Source organism: Aspergillus affinis (genome assembly GCF_023601865.1).
Source record: "Aspergillus affinis strain CMG 70 chromosome Unknown NODE_151_length_75407_cov_107_450976, whole genome shotgun sequence".
NCBI classification, from domain to species: domain Eukaryota; kingdom Fungi; phylum Ascomycota; class Eurotiomycetes; order Eurotiales; family Aspergillaceae; genus Aspergillus; species Aspergillus affinis.
The window spans coordinates 57,768-75,407 of NW_026515932.1; the positions used below are offsets into that span (position 1 = coordinate 57,768).

At 50.6% G+C, this 17,640-nt stretch overlaps 7 protein-coding genes across 7 annotated transcripts; 2 read left to right on the plus strand and 5 right to left on the minus strand.

Moving 5' to 3' along the window:
* Positions 1-252: 252 nt before the first annotated feature.
* On the minus strand, positions 253-702 carry KD926_002462 (uncharacterized protein; the record flags this gene model as incomplete). Its single annotated transcript, XM_053094143.1, has 2 exons — positions 253-310; positions 383-702. The coding sequence occupies 2 exons, from the start codon at positions 700-702 to the stop codon at positions 253-255; spliced, it is 378 nt and encodes a 125-aa protein (XP_052951066.1).
* A 2,851-nt stretch (positions 703-3,553) lies between these two features.
* Positions 3,554-5,001, plus strand: KD926_002463 (uncharacterized protein; the record flags this gene model as incomplete). Its single annotated transcript, XM_053094144.1, has 3 exons — positions 3,554-3,884; positions 3,968-4,309; positions 4,355-5,001. 3 exons carry the CDS (start codon positions 3,554-3,556, stop codon positions 4,999-5,001), a joined length of 1,320 nt encoding a protein of 439 aa, XP_052951067.1.
* Positions 5,002-5,241: 240 nt separating this feature from the next.
* KD926_002464 (uncharacterized protein) lies at positions 5,242-6,108 on the minus strand (the record flags this gene model as incomplete). The annotated part of the gene is made up of 2 exons (XM_053094145.1): positions 5,242-5,803; positions 5,873-6,108. 2 exons carry the CDS (start codon positions 6,106-6,108, stop codon positions 5,242-5,244), a joined length of 798 nt encoding a protein of 265 aa, XP_052951068.1.
* A 1,470-nt stretch (positions 6,109-7,578) lies between these two features.
* On the minus strand, positions 7,579-8,841 carry KD926_002465 (uncharacterized protein; the record flags this gene model as incomplete). The annotated part of the gene is made up of 1 exon (XM_053094146.1): positions 7,579-8,841. The coding sequence occupies one exon, from the start codon at positions 8,839-8,841 to the stop codon at positions 7,579-7,581; it is 1,263 nt and encodes a 420-aa protein (XP_052951069.1).
* Positions 8,842-8,955: 114 nt separating this feature from the next.
* On the minus strand, positions 8,956-9,354 carry KD926_002466 (GroES-like protein; the record flags this gene model as incomplete). The annotated part of the gene is made up of 2 exons (XM_053094147.1): positions 8,956-8,985; positions 9,043-9,354. 2 exons carry the CDS (start codon positions 9,352-9,354, stop codon positions 8,956-8,958), a joined length of 342 nt encoding a protein of 113 aa, XP_052951070.1.
* Positions 9,355-9,950: 596 nt separating this feature from the next.
* KD926_002467 (uncharacterized protein) lies at positions 9,951-16,227 on the minus strand (the record flags this gene model as incomplete). The annotated part of the gene is made up of 5 exons (XM_053094148.1): positions 9,951-12,713; positions 12,799-13,776; positions 13,861-13,992; positions 14,280-15,784; positions 16,161-16,227. The coding sequence occupies 5 exons, from the start codon at positions 16,225-16,227 to the stop codon at positions 9,951-9,953; spliced, it is 5,445 nt and encodes a 1,814-aa protein (XP_052951071.1).
* Positions 16,228-17,069: 842 nt separating this feature from the next.
* KD926_002468 (uncharacterized protein) lies at positions 17,070-17,585 on the plus strand (the record flags this gene model as incomplete). The annotated part of the gene is made up of 1 exon (XM_053094150.1): positions 17,070-17,585. The coding sequence occupies one exon, from the start codon at positions 17,070-17,072 to the stop codon at positions 17,583-17,585; it is 516 nt and encodes a 171-aa protein (XP_052951072.1).
* Between the last annotated feature and the right edge of the window lie 55 nt (positions 17,586-17,640).

Here is a 17,640-nt window from a genome sequence, read left to right on the forward strand (position 1 = left end):
GAAGACTATGTACCAGAAGTCCGAAACCCTTGAGAAGGAGGTTCAAAGGAAGATCTCTTACTTCATAATAATACACATTCTCGAACCCCGGGCGAAAGGAACCCAGTTCCGATTCATGTTGGGGTAATAACTGTCTTTCATCTACCGCTCGGGAAGGGACCTGGACGGCTCAGGGAATGTCTCTAAATCGGAGTGAAAGCTATGCGAGGATATGCCCACTGGGGTACCGGCGGGGATTGTCCATTCCCTATACTACAGCGCTTGATCGGGCGAGACGCGGGCGAGATAATGCATGATCTCATAACTTAGTCTAGGGAAACAAAACACTTCGTATTAGCTATTTAATTCCGGTCTGAAAAGAGGAGTTCGCAGGGGACTGTACCTCAAGCCCTCTTTTACGGTCCCGTGCAAGTACGGTAATCTCTCCAATTCCTGCCAAGTGGGTCTCTTCGCAGGATACTCTGCCATGATTTCCTTCAGTTCCTCTCGGAGGCGATCTCGCATCTGCGGGTTGGACAGAACGTAATAGAAAATCATACTGAAGGCGCGGACTAACGTGGCTGTACCCGCGCCGAACAGCTGCAAGGCCTCGCGGGCAAGCTGTTCGGTCCCGCACTCCGACTCAGGCATATCGCTGGAGAGCACGTGGCGGAATACGGAGTTTTGACCGGCCTTTTTCTGAGCCTTTTCGACATGAACCATGTCCTTTTTGGCCTCGGTGATGTGGTCGAACGCGTACTAGTCTATGTTGTGATCCATATAAAGTACCCATATCTGGTAATATGACGAAAATCGCAAGAATTACTCCATTAGAAAGTCTTCCGAGATTATTTTAAAGGTCTAACTTCCGCCAGCATGTGCAAAAATAAGTAGTATACGTGATAGTTAACTAATCCGCCGCGCTATGTAATGTTAGGTATAGGCGTAAGCCCTGTATTGCGTTCACGGGTTGAAATGTAGTACCCCGCATTACCAAACTTCATACCCCACCTCAAAAATGCCAGGTGATCTGGCACATTTTGCCCGCCCTGAGAGTGGCTCTTTGCTCTGAAATATCCACCTCGTTGCTCTGAGCTACGCAAGAAATATCGTCAAAGCTTCGAAACATGTAGACCCTATAAGGAGCGTCTGTCAACATTACAAAGCTTACTACAAGCATCCTCGATAGGTCCAAAAATATCAAAGATTGATGCGATCTTTACACTTGACTTCTAGCAGTCAGCGTATAGTGATGAGCTCACGCAGTACCTTAAAAGTGGTAAGTGATATATACAATTGTCGGTTGACTTGGTCATTGCCCTAAGCAGATATCCTATCGATTCAACGGAATGTACAGTAGGTATATGCTCGGTGGGTAAAAGTGAAGACTTATTTTAAACTACTCGCTTCGTGAAAGATATAATAGCTACCCATGCCAAGGAGTCATATAACTTAGGCATGTCAGCTGAGTAATGATTCCAACACCCACCGACCATCCAAGCTTTCATTAACCAAGAACCAAATCACTTGGTATGGTAAACCTTCGGTTCTGTTGACGCTGAAAACCCTCATTACTATAACTATCCACTGTCGCATACAATGAGAAGAGCAACAAACCACGGCAAATACTAGCTGGCGCACAGGCGCCATCAGCCCGGACCCAAGTCACATTGTCCACGCAGGTGCAGAGGACCTCGCCGAGCTCATCGGTAATATAAGAGGTGACGAAGTGGCCGCAGTTCCAGTACGCTGTGCGGATGCACATATTTCCGGTTTCGAGGGAAGTGAGAGCTCTGGGGTGTTGAGAGAGAGTATTTCTTGATAGGTAGTTAAGAATAGGGTTTAAAGGAAGTAGTGCTAATGAATACTTTGGGCTGTCTTAGGAAAGGAGGGGTTGTGAGGGTTAAATCGCTGGGAAACGCGATGGGTGCTGCTTTATATAGACTTCCTAGAGATTGAATGAACGGGTGAGGCTACCAGTCTTAGGCTACGGAGGTGGGGGGATCATTCCTCTTGTGTTGTCAAGTTCAAGGCCTTCAGCCTTTTATTTGAGGAGAATGGTTATTAAACGTCCAATATTATTATCAGGGCAAGAGACTGAAGCCGCTTGTTCCGGCGGAAAAGGTATTCTTCGTCCAGTGTTGCAAGCAAAACAATCTTTCAGCCTTTCGTGCCCAAAGAAACGTTATTATTTATCTGGTGTTGTCAAGGCAAATGCGTTGATCCTTGTCTGCCGAGAAATTATTCTGCTGACGCCAGATCATGTGTCTGGGTGCTTCGGCTCTATCGTGTTGTTAGACGTTAGATACCATAGAAGTGTACTGAGGCTGGCCTAGCATATCTCGTATCTACCCTACTGATGATAGTTTAATGACCCTGGTTCTATTAATCTTGAATCAGGGCACCTTTGTTTAGTTTGTAGCGCTGTCCGTCTGTAGGTCCTCAAGTCCAAAAAAGTCTGATTTTCTCATTACTGGTGGGTGGGGGGCGGAGGAAGTTCAACCCCGCTTCAGAGCATTGGCTGCACTATATTTGCCAACGAAGCAAGAAAGTCTCATAGCCCAAGTATAGGATCCAATTAGAACTGTGCCGCAGCAAGATCCTCTGCGGGCGATAGCTGATTCGTAGGCACCCACCTTCCCCGACCTTTTACACTCCGGCGAGTGGTCTGCACCTCGTTCAGCACATAGATTGCAGCTCCTCGACAATCCACTGGCTGACCCTTCTTGGTGGAGATCGTTCTTTGCGCCAGTCGTACTTGACTATTATACAATTCCCAGGCCCCCACGTACTCCAGCATGTTAAGAATGGTAAGCTGGTAACATGACCGAGAGGTCCCTATCTCGAGTAGTTATACTCATATCGAACCATCGGACCATGTATTGCTCGTAGATAAAGAATCTGTCAGCGAATATGGGGCAATTTTACCGCCAGGATTCAACACCTTGCCGTTTCCGTCTAGATCAACTCTGACGGCATTTCATGGCTTCAAGATAAGCCGATTTCAAAGAAGCCACGTAGTCATATTGCATGTTAAATAGCTTCGTTTCGATCCTCTAGATCAAGAGGATCAGACCTTCATTGAGCCTCGATTCTGCATACAAATTACTAGGCAATACGAAACCTTATTGTTCCAATAGAAATCTACCGCTCTGTTTGCAATTATTTAGAGCCACCAGGGCAGGATGTCGAGCAGCTATTCCTTTCGCGCCTCGTGTTGGAGGGCTTCGGAAAAGAACTCAGGAGGCCTATAAGCAGTAAACAAGATTTGGAAAGCTATGAGCGATTTGGTGTAGAAAATCATGTTTGTGACATTATTGCAGCTCTCTGCGAGAAACCTGCCGCTCGAGATAAGTTCTACTTGAGTGACAGAGTTAGTTTTGACAATCACGCAAACGCTCTTGATCCTCCTCAAGTTGACCCATTATAACCGAGAGAATCGTCGACCTCGCGGCATTCCAGACCTGATCAATTTTGTATATGCCGTGGCACTTCAGAAACCATCCTTACAACGGTTGAGTACAAACTACCTCACAAACTAAGCGTCAAAAATATTCGCTCCGGATTGCGATCGATGGATTTCTGGAAAGAGGTAGTGGCGCCCGATTCAGTCCCTACGCAAAAACCCGAGAAATTGAGATACAATGCAGCCCGGCTCACGGGCTCGGCACTAGTCCAAGAATTCTATGTGATGATTCAGGAAGGGCTCGAATACTCCTATTTAACGAATGGTTTGGCGGTAGTTCTGCTGCGAGTCCCGTACAATGACCCGACTACTTTATACTACTACCTCTGCGAACCCAACATAGAAGTGAACCCCGAGGATGATCAGAGCTTTCGGCAGCCGGTAACAAGTATTGCCCGTGTACTGTACCTCTGTCTCATGAGCTTTGGTTTGAGGTTACGTGAGCAGGAGTGGCAGAATAATGCAAGACCGCTGCTTCCAGAATGGAAAACGAGTTTGATTACGAACGTTCCGAAATTCCAGATGCAGAGTTACGACAGGTCCCTCCAGATGCACAATATACTCCGTCGGTATATACAAGTTCCGACCGTACCATTTCAGAGTTTGTACCGTCTTCACCTACTGAATCCCCCACAGAGGGGCGTCGACCGCCAACTCGGTCTCGGACACAGTGTGCACCTTTAGATCTAATCTTTCGCAATGACCCTTCCGATTCTGATGAGGGTCTAGCGCTCAGGGGGCAGAAGCGTCGTTTCAGTCGGGTCACCTCGTCTCCGTTATCCCCATCTGTGCAACGGTCGGCACGCCAGACAGGCTCCGAATATATTCCGAGCGACCAAAAACAATACCATAAGGCACAGTTTTGTACCTAACGGTGTCTACTTGGCCTGCAACACGGGGGATTGCTAGATGAGCACTGCTCGAATGTAACACTTTACCGCAAGGGGGGAAGCGGCAGTCGACATCTCATCAAAGCCGAGACATTGGTTCAATTGATTATACAGCAGCTGGATAAGAATATTGACGATTGTACACCAATGGGGGGGTGTGGAGCATCGGGGGCGCCGTTCAAGATCACCTGCGCAGAATATGGCTACACTATCGTCGGCAAAGGAACTACTTCTTATCTCTGGGACGAGGTATCACGGGAAGCAGACATCTATCGTATCCTTTCGCGAGTGCAGGGCTTGGTGGTTCCGGTATTTCTCGGAGCGATCGACTTGGCTAAAATTTATTTTCTGCATGGAGCCGGAGAGATTCGACACATGCTACTTATGGCGTGGGCAGGAAAGCCGATCAGTAAAGTTGAAGCAACGAGCCCTGAGATCTCTAGCTCGATCTCGAGATCTATAAAGGAGATTCGCTCATTGGGAATATCACATCAGGACCTTCGGCTGGAGAATTTTCTGTGGAACGACGAACTACACCGGGCTCTGATTATTGACTTCCATTGTTCGGTGTTGGACCGTCAACTGATCAATAAGCGGATGAAGCTACATAGGAAGATCTCATACGGAGCAGATACACGTAAGCGAAAGCGACCTCGTCTATTCTGATAGATAAGGGCAATAGCATTCTATAGTCATTATAGCAAATTTTGTCGATGTAACAGGGCTGCAAATACGTTGGGCTCATTCCCGAAAATGGTTCTAGGTTAAACTGCGCTTTTGGTTTTGCTGGCTTCTGTGCCAATAATGTATGTAGAGTTAGTATCACTCACCAATTACCTCTTTTTCCGAAAACGAACTATTCTTAGAAGCACTAATAGGAAGCAAAGCAAATCGCAAATGTGTCCTTTAACCCAATAATGGGCCATTCTCAAAACACGACCATTTGCCCGTGAGCCTGTGAGATTGAGCGAGTTTTAGGAACAGGCTCCTAGCAACGAACTTGCGCCGACAGTCATCGGCCGAGTCCACGGCATCGTTTCTTTGATTGACCAGATGGGAAATATGTAGCTGTGCAAGGGCCTCAAAGTAGGAGGATGCCGTGTCGAATGTTGTGAACGGTAATTTCGATCGAGGCAGAGATCCCAATCGGATGAGTTCATTCATTGGCATCGACAGAGGTCGCAGCGTGACTTCCCACGTGAAGTCATCTTTTTGATCCAAACACCCTATGTGAGGCATGAAAAGCACAGAAAGTTGAAGAAGAACACTTGCAAGTTCTCCGTAGAGGGCATCCAGCCCAACCTCGCTAAGATTGGGGTCGAGGACTCCACGCACTGCTGTCGGGCAGTCGGGCGTGTTGAGAGCATCGTACATGGTCGTGTGGTGGTCAATATATTCCATAATCACAAATGGGCTCAGATTCAAAGGACTCTCCGATTTAGCGCCCCAGTGGAGAACGAAAGGAACTCTGATCGTAGTTCAATCCTGGAGATACCGCATAATAGCGACCTCGTTGCGAACCTTTTCTTCCGGAAACATAGCAGCGCCAGGTTGGGGAAATCGGATCACGGCAGAGCAGCCGTTTTCGTACTCCATCCGCAGAGAAATGTTGAAGGCGCCCTTCTCTAGAATGGTAAACTCCTCCGGGTCATGGGGACTGTGGTGGCGGACCAGAAAGCCCCCGACCGGCCTCAAGATTTCGGGCTCGAGGAATTGGCGTACCCAGGCATCGGCGACCTCGCTTTTTTCCCAGGCAGCATCGTCGTAATACATCCGTGGCTGCATGACCGACAGCGTCCTTCAAAAGCAAACCCAACTTCCAAGAGGGGTACACAGTTCTCAACACTCTGGGGAGGAGCGTTTGGGGATTTTAAAGGGGCGACATGGGCAGACGGCCCCGGGACGTTCACGAGACGGCGTGTTGGAACCCCAAGTCCCCTTCTAAGGCCTGGAACACATGCGACCGAAACAATCGCCAAGGGTTTGGCAAGAAGCGTTAATGTAACTAGTCATGGCAATGGCCTGTCAGACGTGGAGAGTGATGATTTTCATGAAGGACATGCTTCTGTATAGCCGCCAATTAGATGATTGAATATCGAAAAGCAGCTAGTTCGTGATAGGGGGTATTCGTCGGAATAGGGATATACAGCAATGATTGGATATTTCATTTCCTTGGCTCAATAAGCGCCGTAGTTTACTATAGTTCTGTCAACGTGAGAAAGTCCTAGATATTGCACTTTGAGCATAACTAGGGGTTATAACATCTTTTTGTGGCTTAATAGGCATCTCTAGTTTTCAACAAGTTCTATGCCAATAGTCGATATCTTGAGGCGTTAATAGTACCCAGCCAAAAGGAGGGGTTGCGGGCGCCTAGGCTAGGGCACTCTGTCCCCGTTGGTAGCTATAGTTAGTGTCCTTTACACGTGCATATTTGGTCGTATCAATAGGCTCAAACACCCTCCAATTACCTGCTAGTACATTGTGCGCTAGATAAAGACCATATGCGTATCTTGAAACTAGACTCGAGGTGGGATACTATCGGCCTTTCTACTAGTACCTAGTAGATATTGATGTGCTCAACCACCTCAATTTTGAATTCTCGGCATACTGAATAGCTCCTTGTCTATAACTAGGAGGCTTGAGAGACACTCGGAGCTATAGTGGAATGAGCGGCTTGTGAATATAACAATAGTTCCGTACTTGATCGCTAGACCCAACAATGGAATCATCGCCGGCAGTGACTGATTGAACCTTATGTATCGTATACTACCGGACTTCTTGCTGATGACTCTACTTTCAGATAGTGGTGGAAGAGCAGCCCTTTGATCCTTCCTCAAAAAGCTGTAGTCATGTATTGGAGAATCATCATCGCCTTGCGAATATCTTAAATCAGCGTTTTAATAGTGTTGCTTTTAGTTCATAATGGAAGTAAAGTGGAAGATGAACTTATATGTGGAAATACTCCGCAGGTGTGATGCACGTACTGAGTGATAAAGTCACTCCCAGCTGGGAAGGCCTGCAGTGGCCAGTTCGATGATTATTGATTGAATCTAAATATCTCATTGAAAAAGAAAGAGAAAGAAGTCAGTCAAACCGCCATGAAGAAAGGCAGACCTGGCCATACAAAGGTATTATAGCCCCATGTCCCCTCTCTTGACCGAGCGGCTGCTTTCAGAAAGCAATATAAACGTATTATGTAGTAGACCCATACATGAAGCAAAGATTTGGGCAATATTTGTCAATTCACGGAATATAGTCTACCCAATAACCTCCGATCCTGCCCCGCCTGCGTTCATACGGCGGCTTCTCTCCTATGAGTGCCAACCACCGCGACTGGTAATCAACCCGTGGGACCCGTGCCCGCTCCTCTGGGTCTCTAGGTAGCCCAGCGAGGGACTGCCCATCCGGGGTTGGTATCACTTCGCCATAATTCCGGGGTGGTCCTTCAAACAGCCCAATGCGATGCATGCGCCACGCATCCCAGATGACCAGCCCCAGCCGTCGCCATTGCTTAAAGTTCACAAAGCTGTAGGAGAATGGTTCGCGCTGGTGACTGGCAACTACGCTTGCATGCACAAAAGTCCTGTCATGTTGCGGTAACCATTGACGGGACTCTGCGTCAAGGGACCAGGCTTTTATTGCTTCGGTGTCTGGCGGAGGAGATGGCAAAGTCCATATTAGCGGCGACCGGGTAATATCCCGCCCTGAAGGCAGATCGAACGAATGGAAGATTGGTAGCGGTGTCTCATCTGGGAAGGTCCAAGCTGCCCGCGAGGACTCTTCGCCCTCTGGGTCCTGAGCTAGGAATCTCTGTTGGCGCTGGAATGAATAATGCCCGTATATTGCACGTAGGCCGAGATCGGAAAGCAGGGCGGCGGTAGTCCACATTTTTTCGGCTCTCCGGAAATCTTTGTCATTCCACTCGTTGTACGCATCTAAACCACGCATTGATGTTTCGTCCCAGGCCCAACGCTCTGTTGCTGCTTTGCGGAGGGAGGAATAGTGCTGGAGGTGCCACAGAGAGGAGTATACGCGGTATTCCTCCGTATAAGAAAAGGGCTCGCGGGCGACCTTTACGCGATCAGAGGCTGAGATACCACCAGCATGAGTTCCGGTGAGAGCCGAGACAAAGTTTTGCTGAATCAGGATGAGACAAGCGCAAGCTAGCCGCTGGGTTCGCGCAGTCAGATGAAGTGTGAAGCTTGCGAGCTCTTCCGTATACTCAAAAGGCGGCGGGCTCTGGCATATCCTTCGATAATCGACTAGGCTTGGAAACTCAACTGACAGCGTCTGGATTAGGCTGATATTGTGGCACATAGTTTGGATCTCTGGGAGGCCTGCAATCGGGTCACCCGATACCAGGTCGCGGACAATGGTAGGCTGAGCTCGAAAGACAGCATTCACGCGAGGCGATGCGGAAATGATGCTTTCAACAGCCGAAAAATCCGCGGCATAGATGAGAATGCGTGCCAGGAGCTCAGGGGGTAGTTTGGTGAAGGGGTCCATGGTTGGAAAGGTGGCAGGACCGGAGCGGGATTGGAAGGAGACAGGGCCATTTATTTCTTTGGGTTAGTTCGTGAATTATGTAATAAAACAAATTAATTTATCAAAGGTACCTGCCTACTCTGGTGTAGTACCGGATGGAGCCTTCTAGCCAAACTCAGAAACCATTCTTGCTGTTACAATATACATCAGATACCCGTGTACTCGACAATATGAAACAGCATGTGAATCCCCGTCGGACGCTTGCTCGGGGTTGCAGCCGTGGACGAGGCCGAACACGGGGTCTCCAACCCGGAAGGACTTCTTCACTGCTGGACCGATGGCCTCGACAATCCCCGCGTAGTCGCAGCCAATTGTCACCCCGGGCTGGCTTCGGAGCGCGTTTTTCCAGTCAGTCGGGTTCAGGGCAACGCTGGCGACTTTCACGAGGATGCTGTCATCCCGGAGGGTAGGCATCGGGCGGTCGTTTTCAACCGCCAGGGTGGCCGGCGCACTGACAACGATTGCTTGCACCATAGTGACTGGTTGGATGAAGAGCGAAGGGGAGGACAAGTTCAATGGAGTTGGGAGAGAAAGGAAAGCAACAGACACTTCTTTCCGACTTGCAGTCCAAGGGATAGAGGAAGAGATATTTATCATGTCTACATACCCAACCCAGACTTTCCAAGGCTGAGACAGACAAAGAAAGTCGCTCTACCCCAGCACCAAGTAAGCACTAACGTTTCTAGCTCAATGTATTATCAACACTAGTGAGGAGACTAGTAATGTTGGACCGTCCAGCCCATACTTAGGTAGCTAATGCAAAAAGAACATTACACTATCAATCAATCAATCAATCAATCAATCAAAATTCTATTAACCTGGTGGAGCCTATCTATTGAAACGACAGGCTATGCAGGCGCTTGGCCGAATGAAGCAGAATCTCGAGTCCTTACGCCATAGAAACCCACAAACGCAGTAGATAAATCATAAAGTAACGCAACTACACCGGCTGCCACTCGCCTGCTGCAGCCCATTACGTCTCCTGACGCTGTCTCTCCTTCTGCCTCGTTCTATATAGGTGATTCATGAGTGGTATGCGTCACTGGTAGCGGCCTGACCCAGGCCGCCCCCTAAAGTTCCATGTAACCATCGTCTTCCTCGCCTAGTTCGAGTCCTTCTAGCAGGTTGGTAGGTTCTGGAGCCTCCTCGTCGTCCTCCTCGTCCAGTTGAGCGAATCGGAATTGTTGGAGGAGGCCTGTTTGATGCATAAATTGGGCGACGTAGCGGATCGCCTGTGGGTGTGCCATAACTGCATCGTAATCCTGTGTACGCCCACGCAGTCCCTCTATCTGATTGAGGTGATCCATCATTATCCTCCGGCCGGCCGTATGCGGCGAGCACTCCAGAAGGACGTGCCTAGGGGTCTGGAACCCTAGGTCACAGGCGCACCGGTCGGAGTCGACCTGTTTAATCTTGTAGAGGAAGTGCCTTAATCCTATCCTCATAGTGCGCATCTGAATAATGATCGAGATGTGCAGCTTGCTGAGATGCTCGTAGAGCCGTAGGTTCGTCTTGTCTGGCTTAGGTAGTAGCCGCCTCGTCGGCCTGCCTATTTTCTGCCTTTCCCACTGTTTTGCCCACTCCGTACGTAAACGTTGGCGAATATCTCTTTTAGCTGTAGCTGCGAGCCGTATAATCGGTCGATCCCGCGGCCTCATTAAGCTTGATTCAAGTCCTCTTATCGCAGCCTCCTTGGCTGCCTTGTCCGCCTTTTCGTTTACTTTTACCCCGATGTGAGCGGGGATCCAACGCAGTTCAGCATCCTTCAGGCCCTCGCTCCGCAGGGCCCTGATCCTCCCGTAGATAGCCTGCAGTGCGTACTGGCCCGATAGCCGGCCAGGGTTGCGCACGGCTTGAATAGCTGCCTGGCTATCTGAGAAGACCGTAACCGGAATAGGCTTCGCCCGATCCAGGGCCATCCGGGCCCCTTCTAACTCCCCCACATAGACTGTAGAATCCAGTTCCGTTCCTAGGTGCTTCCTGGCGGTCCTTCCTGCTCGAATAGAGACTGCGGCAGCTCTGATCATCCCCTGGTAGCCGTTTCCGTCTGTATACCAGATCTGCCGGTCCTCGCGGCAGACCCTATCGTGGGTCTGAACTGCCTCCTCTGCCCCCTCAATGATGCACCTCAGGGGCAACTCCCACGGGGCCAATACATGAGCCCGTCTGGTCTCCCACTCCTCTTGCCTGTCGCCGTGTGCATATAGTGGGCCTGTTTTCTTCCACTTCAGCGCCTCCATCGGAGAGTATCCGGAGGCCTTAAATGCTTCTTTCGACCTTTTCCAGCGCAGCCCCCGGGGGCAGGCTGTGGCGGGCCCGGTTTGGATCCGAATAGTTGCCTCCTGAATATTTTGTTGCATCTGTATTCGCATAGGGGGGAGATAAAGCTCCATCCCCAGCGCGGCGGAGGCCGTATTACGAAACGCGCCACTGATAAGAACAGCTGCGCGGGTTTGAATCCTCTGGAATTCATTGACTGTCTTCTGGAGCTTCTTGGAACTGACCGTCCGGCTCGTAGGGCTATACCATGCAGCCGCCCCGTAGAGTAGCTGGGGGACTACCACTGCCAAGTAAATGCGGCGCATGCTCAGCAGGGAGGTCCCCCAGGTCGAGCCTGAGATGCTGCGGAGGGCTTCCAAGGTCCCGTTCGCCTTAGCGAGGGCCTTGGCCCTGTGAGTGTCAAACGAAAGGGTCCTATCGAGCCAGATTCCTAAGTATTTGGCTTGCTCCACTGGCTTGATGATAAAGCCGGTTGCATGGTCCTTGATGGGCAGCTGGTCGTGACCAGGGGGTTCCACTGGGGGATCCCAGTTGTCAACCTCTGGGTCCTCCCCCTGCCACGGGCCAGTATATATATATTCCTGCGATACGGGTCGTTCTACCGCAGGATCAGGGCGAAACGGATTCTTGAAATGAATGAGTTCGAACTTATCGGGGGCGAATTTGGACGAATGCTGCCTTGACCATACCGCGGCCTTACCCAGGGCCCTCTCTAGAAGGCGCTGGTTGACCGCGTAGCTATCCGAGATGGCCAGGGTGGCAACATCGTCAATCCACCCGTAGGAAACCGTCTTGCCTCCCTCTAGAAGGGGTGGCTGAATCCGAAGGGCCTCAATACCGTCGATCGATAGGGCGCGAATGAGGGGGGTATTAAATAGGAGGAATAGGATCGGCGATATAGGGGACCCCTGTGGGATCCCGGTAGGGGTTAAAATAAGGTTGCTGAGATATCCGGGGAGCTGCAGCCTTGTAGAACGGCTCGATAAGAAGGATTTGAGCCATCCGGCGAAGAAGCCGAGCCCCATCATACGTAGATTGTGGAGGAGCCGTATATGCGAGACGTTATCGAATGCGCCAGCTACATCTAGAAGCAATATACTGACTTTCCGGCCCTTGCCCCAGCTCTCAAAGATCTGGTCAAGGAGCAACTGGATCAGGTGGTCGACTGAGATGCCCCTGCGGCCCCCTAGATGGCTCCTAGGTAGGAGATTACGCTCTTCCAGGGCCCAGGCGATCCGTACTGTAGCTACGGCCTCCAGGATCTTACCAAGGGTATTCAGGAGCGCTATAGGTCGGTAGGATTTGGCGAGGCGATAGTCCCGAGGGGCTGCTTTACGCAGTACTACAGTAGTCGATTGCTGAAAGTATTCCGGGTTGTGCCCAAGACGTAGGCACGCGTTAAATATCTGCGTTAGTACAGTGAGGAAAGAGGAGACCTCACCCAGCCAGTGCCAGACCTTGTTAGGGATACTATCCGGCCCTGGTGCTTTATCGGGAGGCGCCCGCCTGATACAGCGGAGCACCTCGTGCTCGGTAAGGTCCGGGAAATCGATCTGGGGGGGATATCCGGGCCGTGGGGATGTCGGAGAGATCGGCCGGGGGTAGTTCAGGAAAGAAAACTTTGCAAAACGCCTCTACTTTCTGTTCTGCGGTCTCTGCGAGCCCGTCATCCGTCTTTAGCGTCAGTATAAGGCCTTCGCGGGCCTCTTTGTTCCTCGCCCACTTAGCCGCCCTCCACATGCCTTGAGGGCCTGATTCGGTAGCCTTGCGGATCCAGGAACGGTAGCCCTGGCGCAGTGCCTTAGCCAATACCTTTCCTTTGCGGTTTCTGACTTTGGTGTAGCGCTCCCACCGGAGGCCCGTAGTAGGGTCGGTAGGGCCGTTCATAATAACTGATTCCGTGTACTCACGCCGAAATTTCCGGGTGATCTTGACCATTTCGCGGCATTCCACATTGAATGAAGGGTTCGCCCATTTGCTGGGCTTCGCCCACGGGGTAGAGGCGGCAATTCCTTGGTTGATCGTCTCGATAAGGTATTCTATAGCGAGCTCAATATGCTGCTTCGTTTGTAAGGGAAAGGCCTTGCTCTGTAGGTTGAGGTCCACGAAGCTCTGCAGGTCCTTGACGCTGCAGGCTTTCCAGTTCCTTCGTCGCTGTGCCTCAGGGGTTTTAGTGCTGATATCCAGAAGGGTTCGTATGGGATAGTGATCCGAATCTGCGTGAACTCGTTCGTTGACTTCGCAGGCAACGAGTCTAGGGGTCAGGTCCTGTGAGCCGAGGACCAGATCGATAGTGATTCTGCTTCCGTTCCGCTCCCACGTAGTAGTGCCTGGCTCTAGCCAGAGGTCCAGGCACCTCGTATCCGTTAGTTCCAGCAACTGGTCGGACGAGGAGTCTCTCTCGGAGCGTTCTCCCCCCCACGCCGGGTGGTGGAGGTTGAAGTCGCCCAACAGGAGCAAACGGGGGTTAGTAGAGCTGTTGGTAGGGCCGGTAGGGGTAATTAGAGAGGTAACGAGGTCGAGAGTAGCGCTATCTGTCTCGTCAGGTCGATTATAGATGTTGAAGATGCGCACTTGTTGGCCGTCAGCATCAGTGAGCTCGAGCTCCTGAACGTCCTTCGAATGCACTGTATGTTTCCAGGTACTAGAATCGATTTGGCGTGATATATAGAGGCACACGCGGGCCCGCTAGTCCCCTACCTCGGTCGAATCCGGGTATAGGAGCTGGTGGGAGCCGTTGGCAGGATGGTGAGTGGTATCCTGGTAGGGGTTCTCCCAAGGTTCTTGCACAAGGATGAGGTCAGCCTCTAGGACCGCAGGATCCCGGAGGAACTGTGCCATCACCTTGTCTTTAGATCGATTCGTATTATATTGGAGGATGTGGAGAGGCCTGATCATGATCGATCAGCCCTAGTGCGTTTCCGTGATACTGAGCGGGCCCTTGTGATAGGAGCCGTAGTAGGTACAGTAGTTAGTACCGGGGATTTCGGGAGGGAGACAGTAGGGGTCTCGCTGGCCGAGGTCGATTGTTCTCGGTATGCTATTCTACTGCGGGATCGTTTCGTGGGTAGTATCTCGCCAGTTAGTGAGTCAACTGGTATAATAGTAAGGTGTGAGACTTCTTGCCGTATTGTGGACTGGGTACGGGCACTCCGGCGCATTCCTTCAGACGAGGTAACGCTCTGCATGCCACTCCTTCGTCTATGGCGACCTCTAGGCATCGGGATCACTGGGGCAGGCATCTCTGGTTCGCTCTGCTGACTGGCTTTTTCCCGGTCAGGTTGCGGAGGTGCATCCACTCCGTCTGCAGCAAAATCCATTCTATTATCTGAGGGTCCACTGGCTGTAGAAATCATTTCTTGCGAGCCGGCGTGCGGCGGCGTAGATCCCGGTTGAAATCGGACTGTTGAGCGATTACGGACGCTCGCAAGTCTGCTAACGGATCTTATACGCCTCTCTGAGAGATTTATGTGCGGCTGGCTGCGTCTCTCGCTGTTAGACGAGCTGGAGGCCTCCGTACCGCTACGTACGGAGAACTGAAAGTCCTGCAGGTAGGGAGGGACCCGGTGCCAGGCCTGCCGGTACACTGCCGCGGCTTGAACCCGGTCCATCTCTGTTGCATACCTCGAGCACCCTTTGTGCCAGGCAGCGTGTGTTTCTCCACACCCTACACAGCGGCGCTCCTGGCTGTTAGTAGACTTGTGAGAGCAGTTCCGGGTCTCGTGACTGCCCCCACAGAGTCCGCAAGTTGTTTTATTCGAACAGACAATTCCTATGTGACCATATTGTTGACAGTTAAAGTACCGTCGGATGCGAGCAGTCCGATCATATAATACTGTCTTATGGATAATGCTGTCCCAAATGGTGCCTCGTGCGATTGTCTCGTTGGCGTGACGGGGATCTAGGAATTCCACGATCAGGACAGACGATTTCTGGTTTTTATGGTTGGACGGGTAAGTGAGCCACGCGATACGCGTAATTCGGGGACTCTGTTGAGCCTCCTTGCTTACCCAGCAGTCCCTGTTTTCCTCGAGTAACTCGTTAGCTACCCGTTGTTGTTCCGTATCGGTAGTAAGGTCTCCAATTGATTTAAGTGCGATCCCATGTACAACGATACCCCAAGAGGGACGCCGTAGCATGGCCCCCGCGCTCAGGTAGTTGACCCATTGATCGTAGGTCCTAGCAGCTTCGGCCTCAGCGGCGTAGCGGAGTGAAAGGTTCAGGTCTCCGGACCTGAGCTGTCTAGCAGCTACAAAACGCGTTTTAGCGAGAGAGAGAGCCCCTGTTTGGCCGCATGCTTTCTGTTTTGCTGTTTCCGCTCTCTGTTTGATATCCGAGGCCGTAAGACGTCGGTAGGTGCGCACTGTACCAGCGTCCTGTAGCTTAACGATAATCTCGCGGTCCTTGCTGAGCTCCGACGGAGTGGCCGGGGCAGTGCTGGAGGAGCCGTGAGAAGAGGTCGTATGGGCCGGGGGAGGCGCGTTGCGGACCACAGAGGCCCAGGACTGGTTGTTCTGTTTCTGTACACTTGATTGAGTGTGATAGGTCTGTTCCTGGACGTTCTGAAGGGTCTGCCGGATGTTGGCCAGCTCGGGGCCGATACGGCAGTTAGCAGTCAGAATATCTACAATTTAGTGTTGCAAGAAATCGCAGGCATCAGCTACCTGTTGTATAAAGCTGACTACCGGTTTAAGGAGCTGTTTCCCATTTGATTCGTTAAATGATAGGTATTGCTGCGCATCTTTGTTAAGGTTCAAAACGCAGTGGAGAAAATTCTGATTGTGCGTGTTTACCGCCTCGGGAATCCCTGAAAGGGCCGGCCACGAGGGTTTCGCCCCAACCATATCGATATCCCCTATAAAGTTAGGTTCTATCGATAGCGGCTGAGGTTGATAGTAAACTGGCTGATTCTAGAGGCCGTAGCCGTTGTGGTGGTTGAGTAATTTTTAAAAATTTGGTTCGCGTCGAAGTTGTTGTTTTTACCGGCTTATCTACTATACCAGATGCGCCAGGGATTACCTCCCTTTCAGGCAGCATTTCAGAGAGTTTCTCTGGCTTATCCGTCATACCAGCAATCAGCTTTTCAGGCGTTGAATCAACCTCTATCGAATCAAGACTTATTCTTTGGAATGGTATCTGTTGGAACGATGTTATCAACCAGACCAGAGAGGTGGAGTATCTTGACCTAATCCACATACCGCACAGCACCTTGCTTGGCCTAGACTTGGCCTACCATTCCAAATGGCATACCAAGGGATCAGGAATGCATAGGTGTAAAGAAGTGGAACTATAAATAGCTAGGCAGATTGTAGTTTAGAATGACACTTTACCTTTACCCACCGAGCATATACCTATATTCAGTTGAATCGATAGGATATCTGCTTAGGGCAATGACCAAGTCAACCGACAGTATCGTAGTATCCATAGAACCCTTTTCCACAGGTTCATTTCTCACGGATTTAATAGGCGTAAGATTCTATACTGAGCAGTAACCGTATTCTCGCTCACGGAATTTAGGGCTAGTGACAAGTGTGACTTCCTGAAATCAGGGAACTTCCTGGATTAACTTCCTGAGCCAACGAACCTCCCGGTATGGAGAAACCTTCCTGGATATAGTCCTGCCTGAGGTTCCGCCTCAGGCAGTACATAGAGGCCCTAGATCCTCGCTCCTAGATAGCCTTTCCTCTCCATGGGAAAATTCCTTGACTACGAGTCATAAACAAACTTGTCTTTTACTGAGCTCCTTTGTAGACCGTCACATAATTTTCCCATCACATAATTTCTATTTTACTTCGAGCAGATACACTAAAGGCATATCACTGAGCGATCAGTAGATATAAAGCCTTGTAATCAGTTTGAAGCCCCTCCGTGAGGCAACTACACGACAACCAAGTTGCACCAAGACCAGAATGAACCCGAGAACCCGCTCTTCGCACCGTGCCTTTGCACGCCAGGGCGAGCCCCAGAACGACCCCCAGGACCTTCAGGACGATCAGTCCTCCGATGTTCAGCCAGAGCAGGAACATGATGAAGGTTTTCCCGATAAAGAACTGTTCCATGATTCGGAACAAGTGATAGATGACATTGATGTCAATCGAATCCCTATGGCCAAAGAAAGGTTCCTAGAGGAGATCAAGAAGAACCCGGAAGTGGTTTACGAGGTTATGAGAGCTATGCATGAGCTCGAAATTAAGGAAACAAATCGCGCCCAGAAAGCTATCCGCATGCTTGAAAATGATATTGCCGAATTGACTGCTGAACGTAACGCTATTGCAGTAAAATGGGCCCTCTCTAGGGATCGAGCTGATTCCTCCGGTAGCCACCGATCTACCAAAATCTCTGACCCACCAATGCTTAACAACGGCGAGGACCCGACCTTCGAAAACTGGCAATTAGCAAATACCAAGTCTTACCTTTCGGCTTGACCAATGGACCCGCAGCGTTCCAACAGCTGATAAATGACATCTTTATTGATCTGAT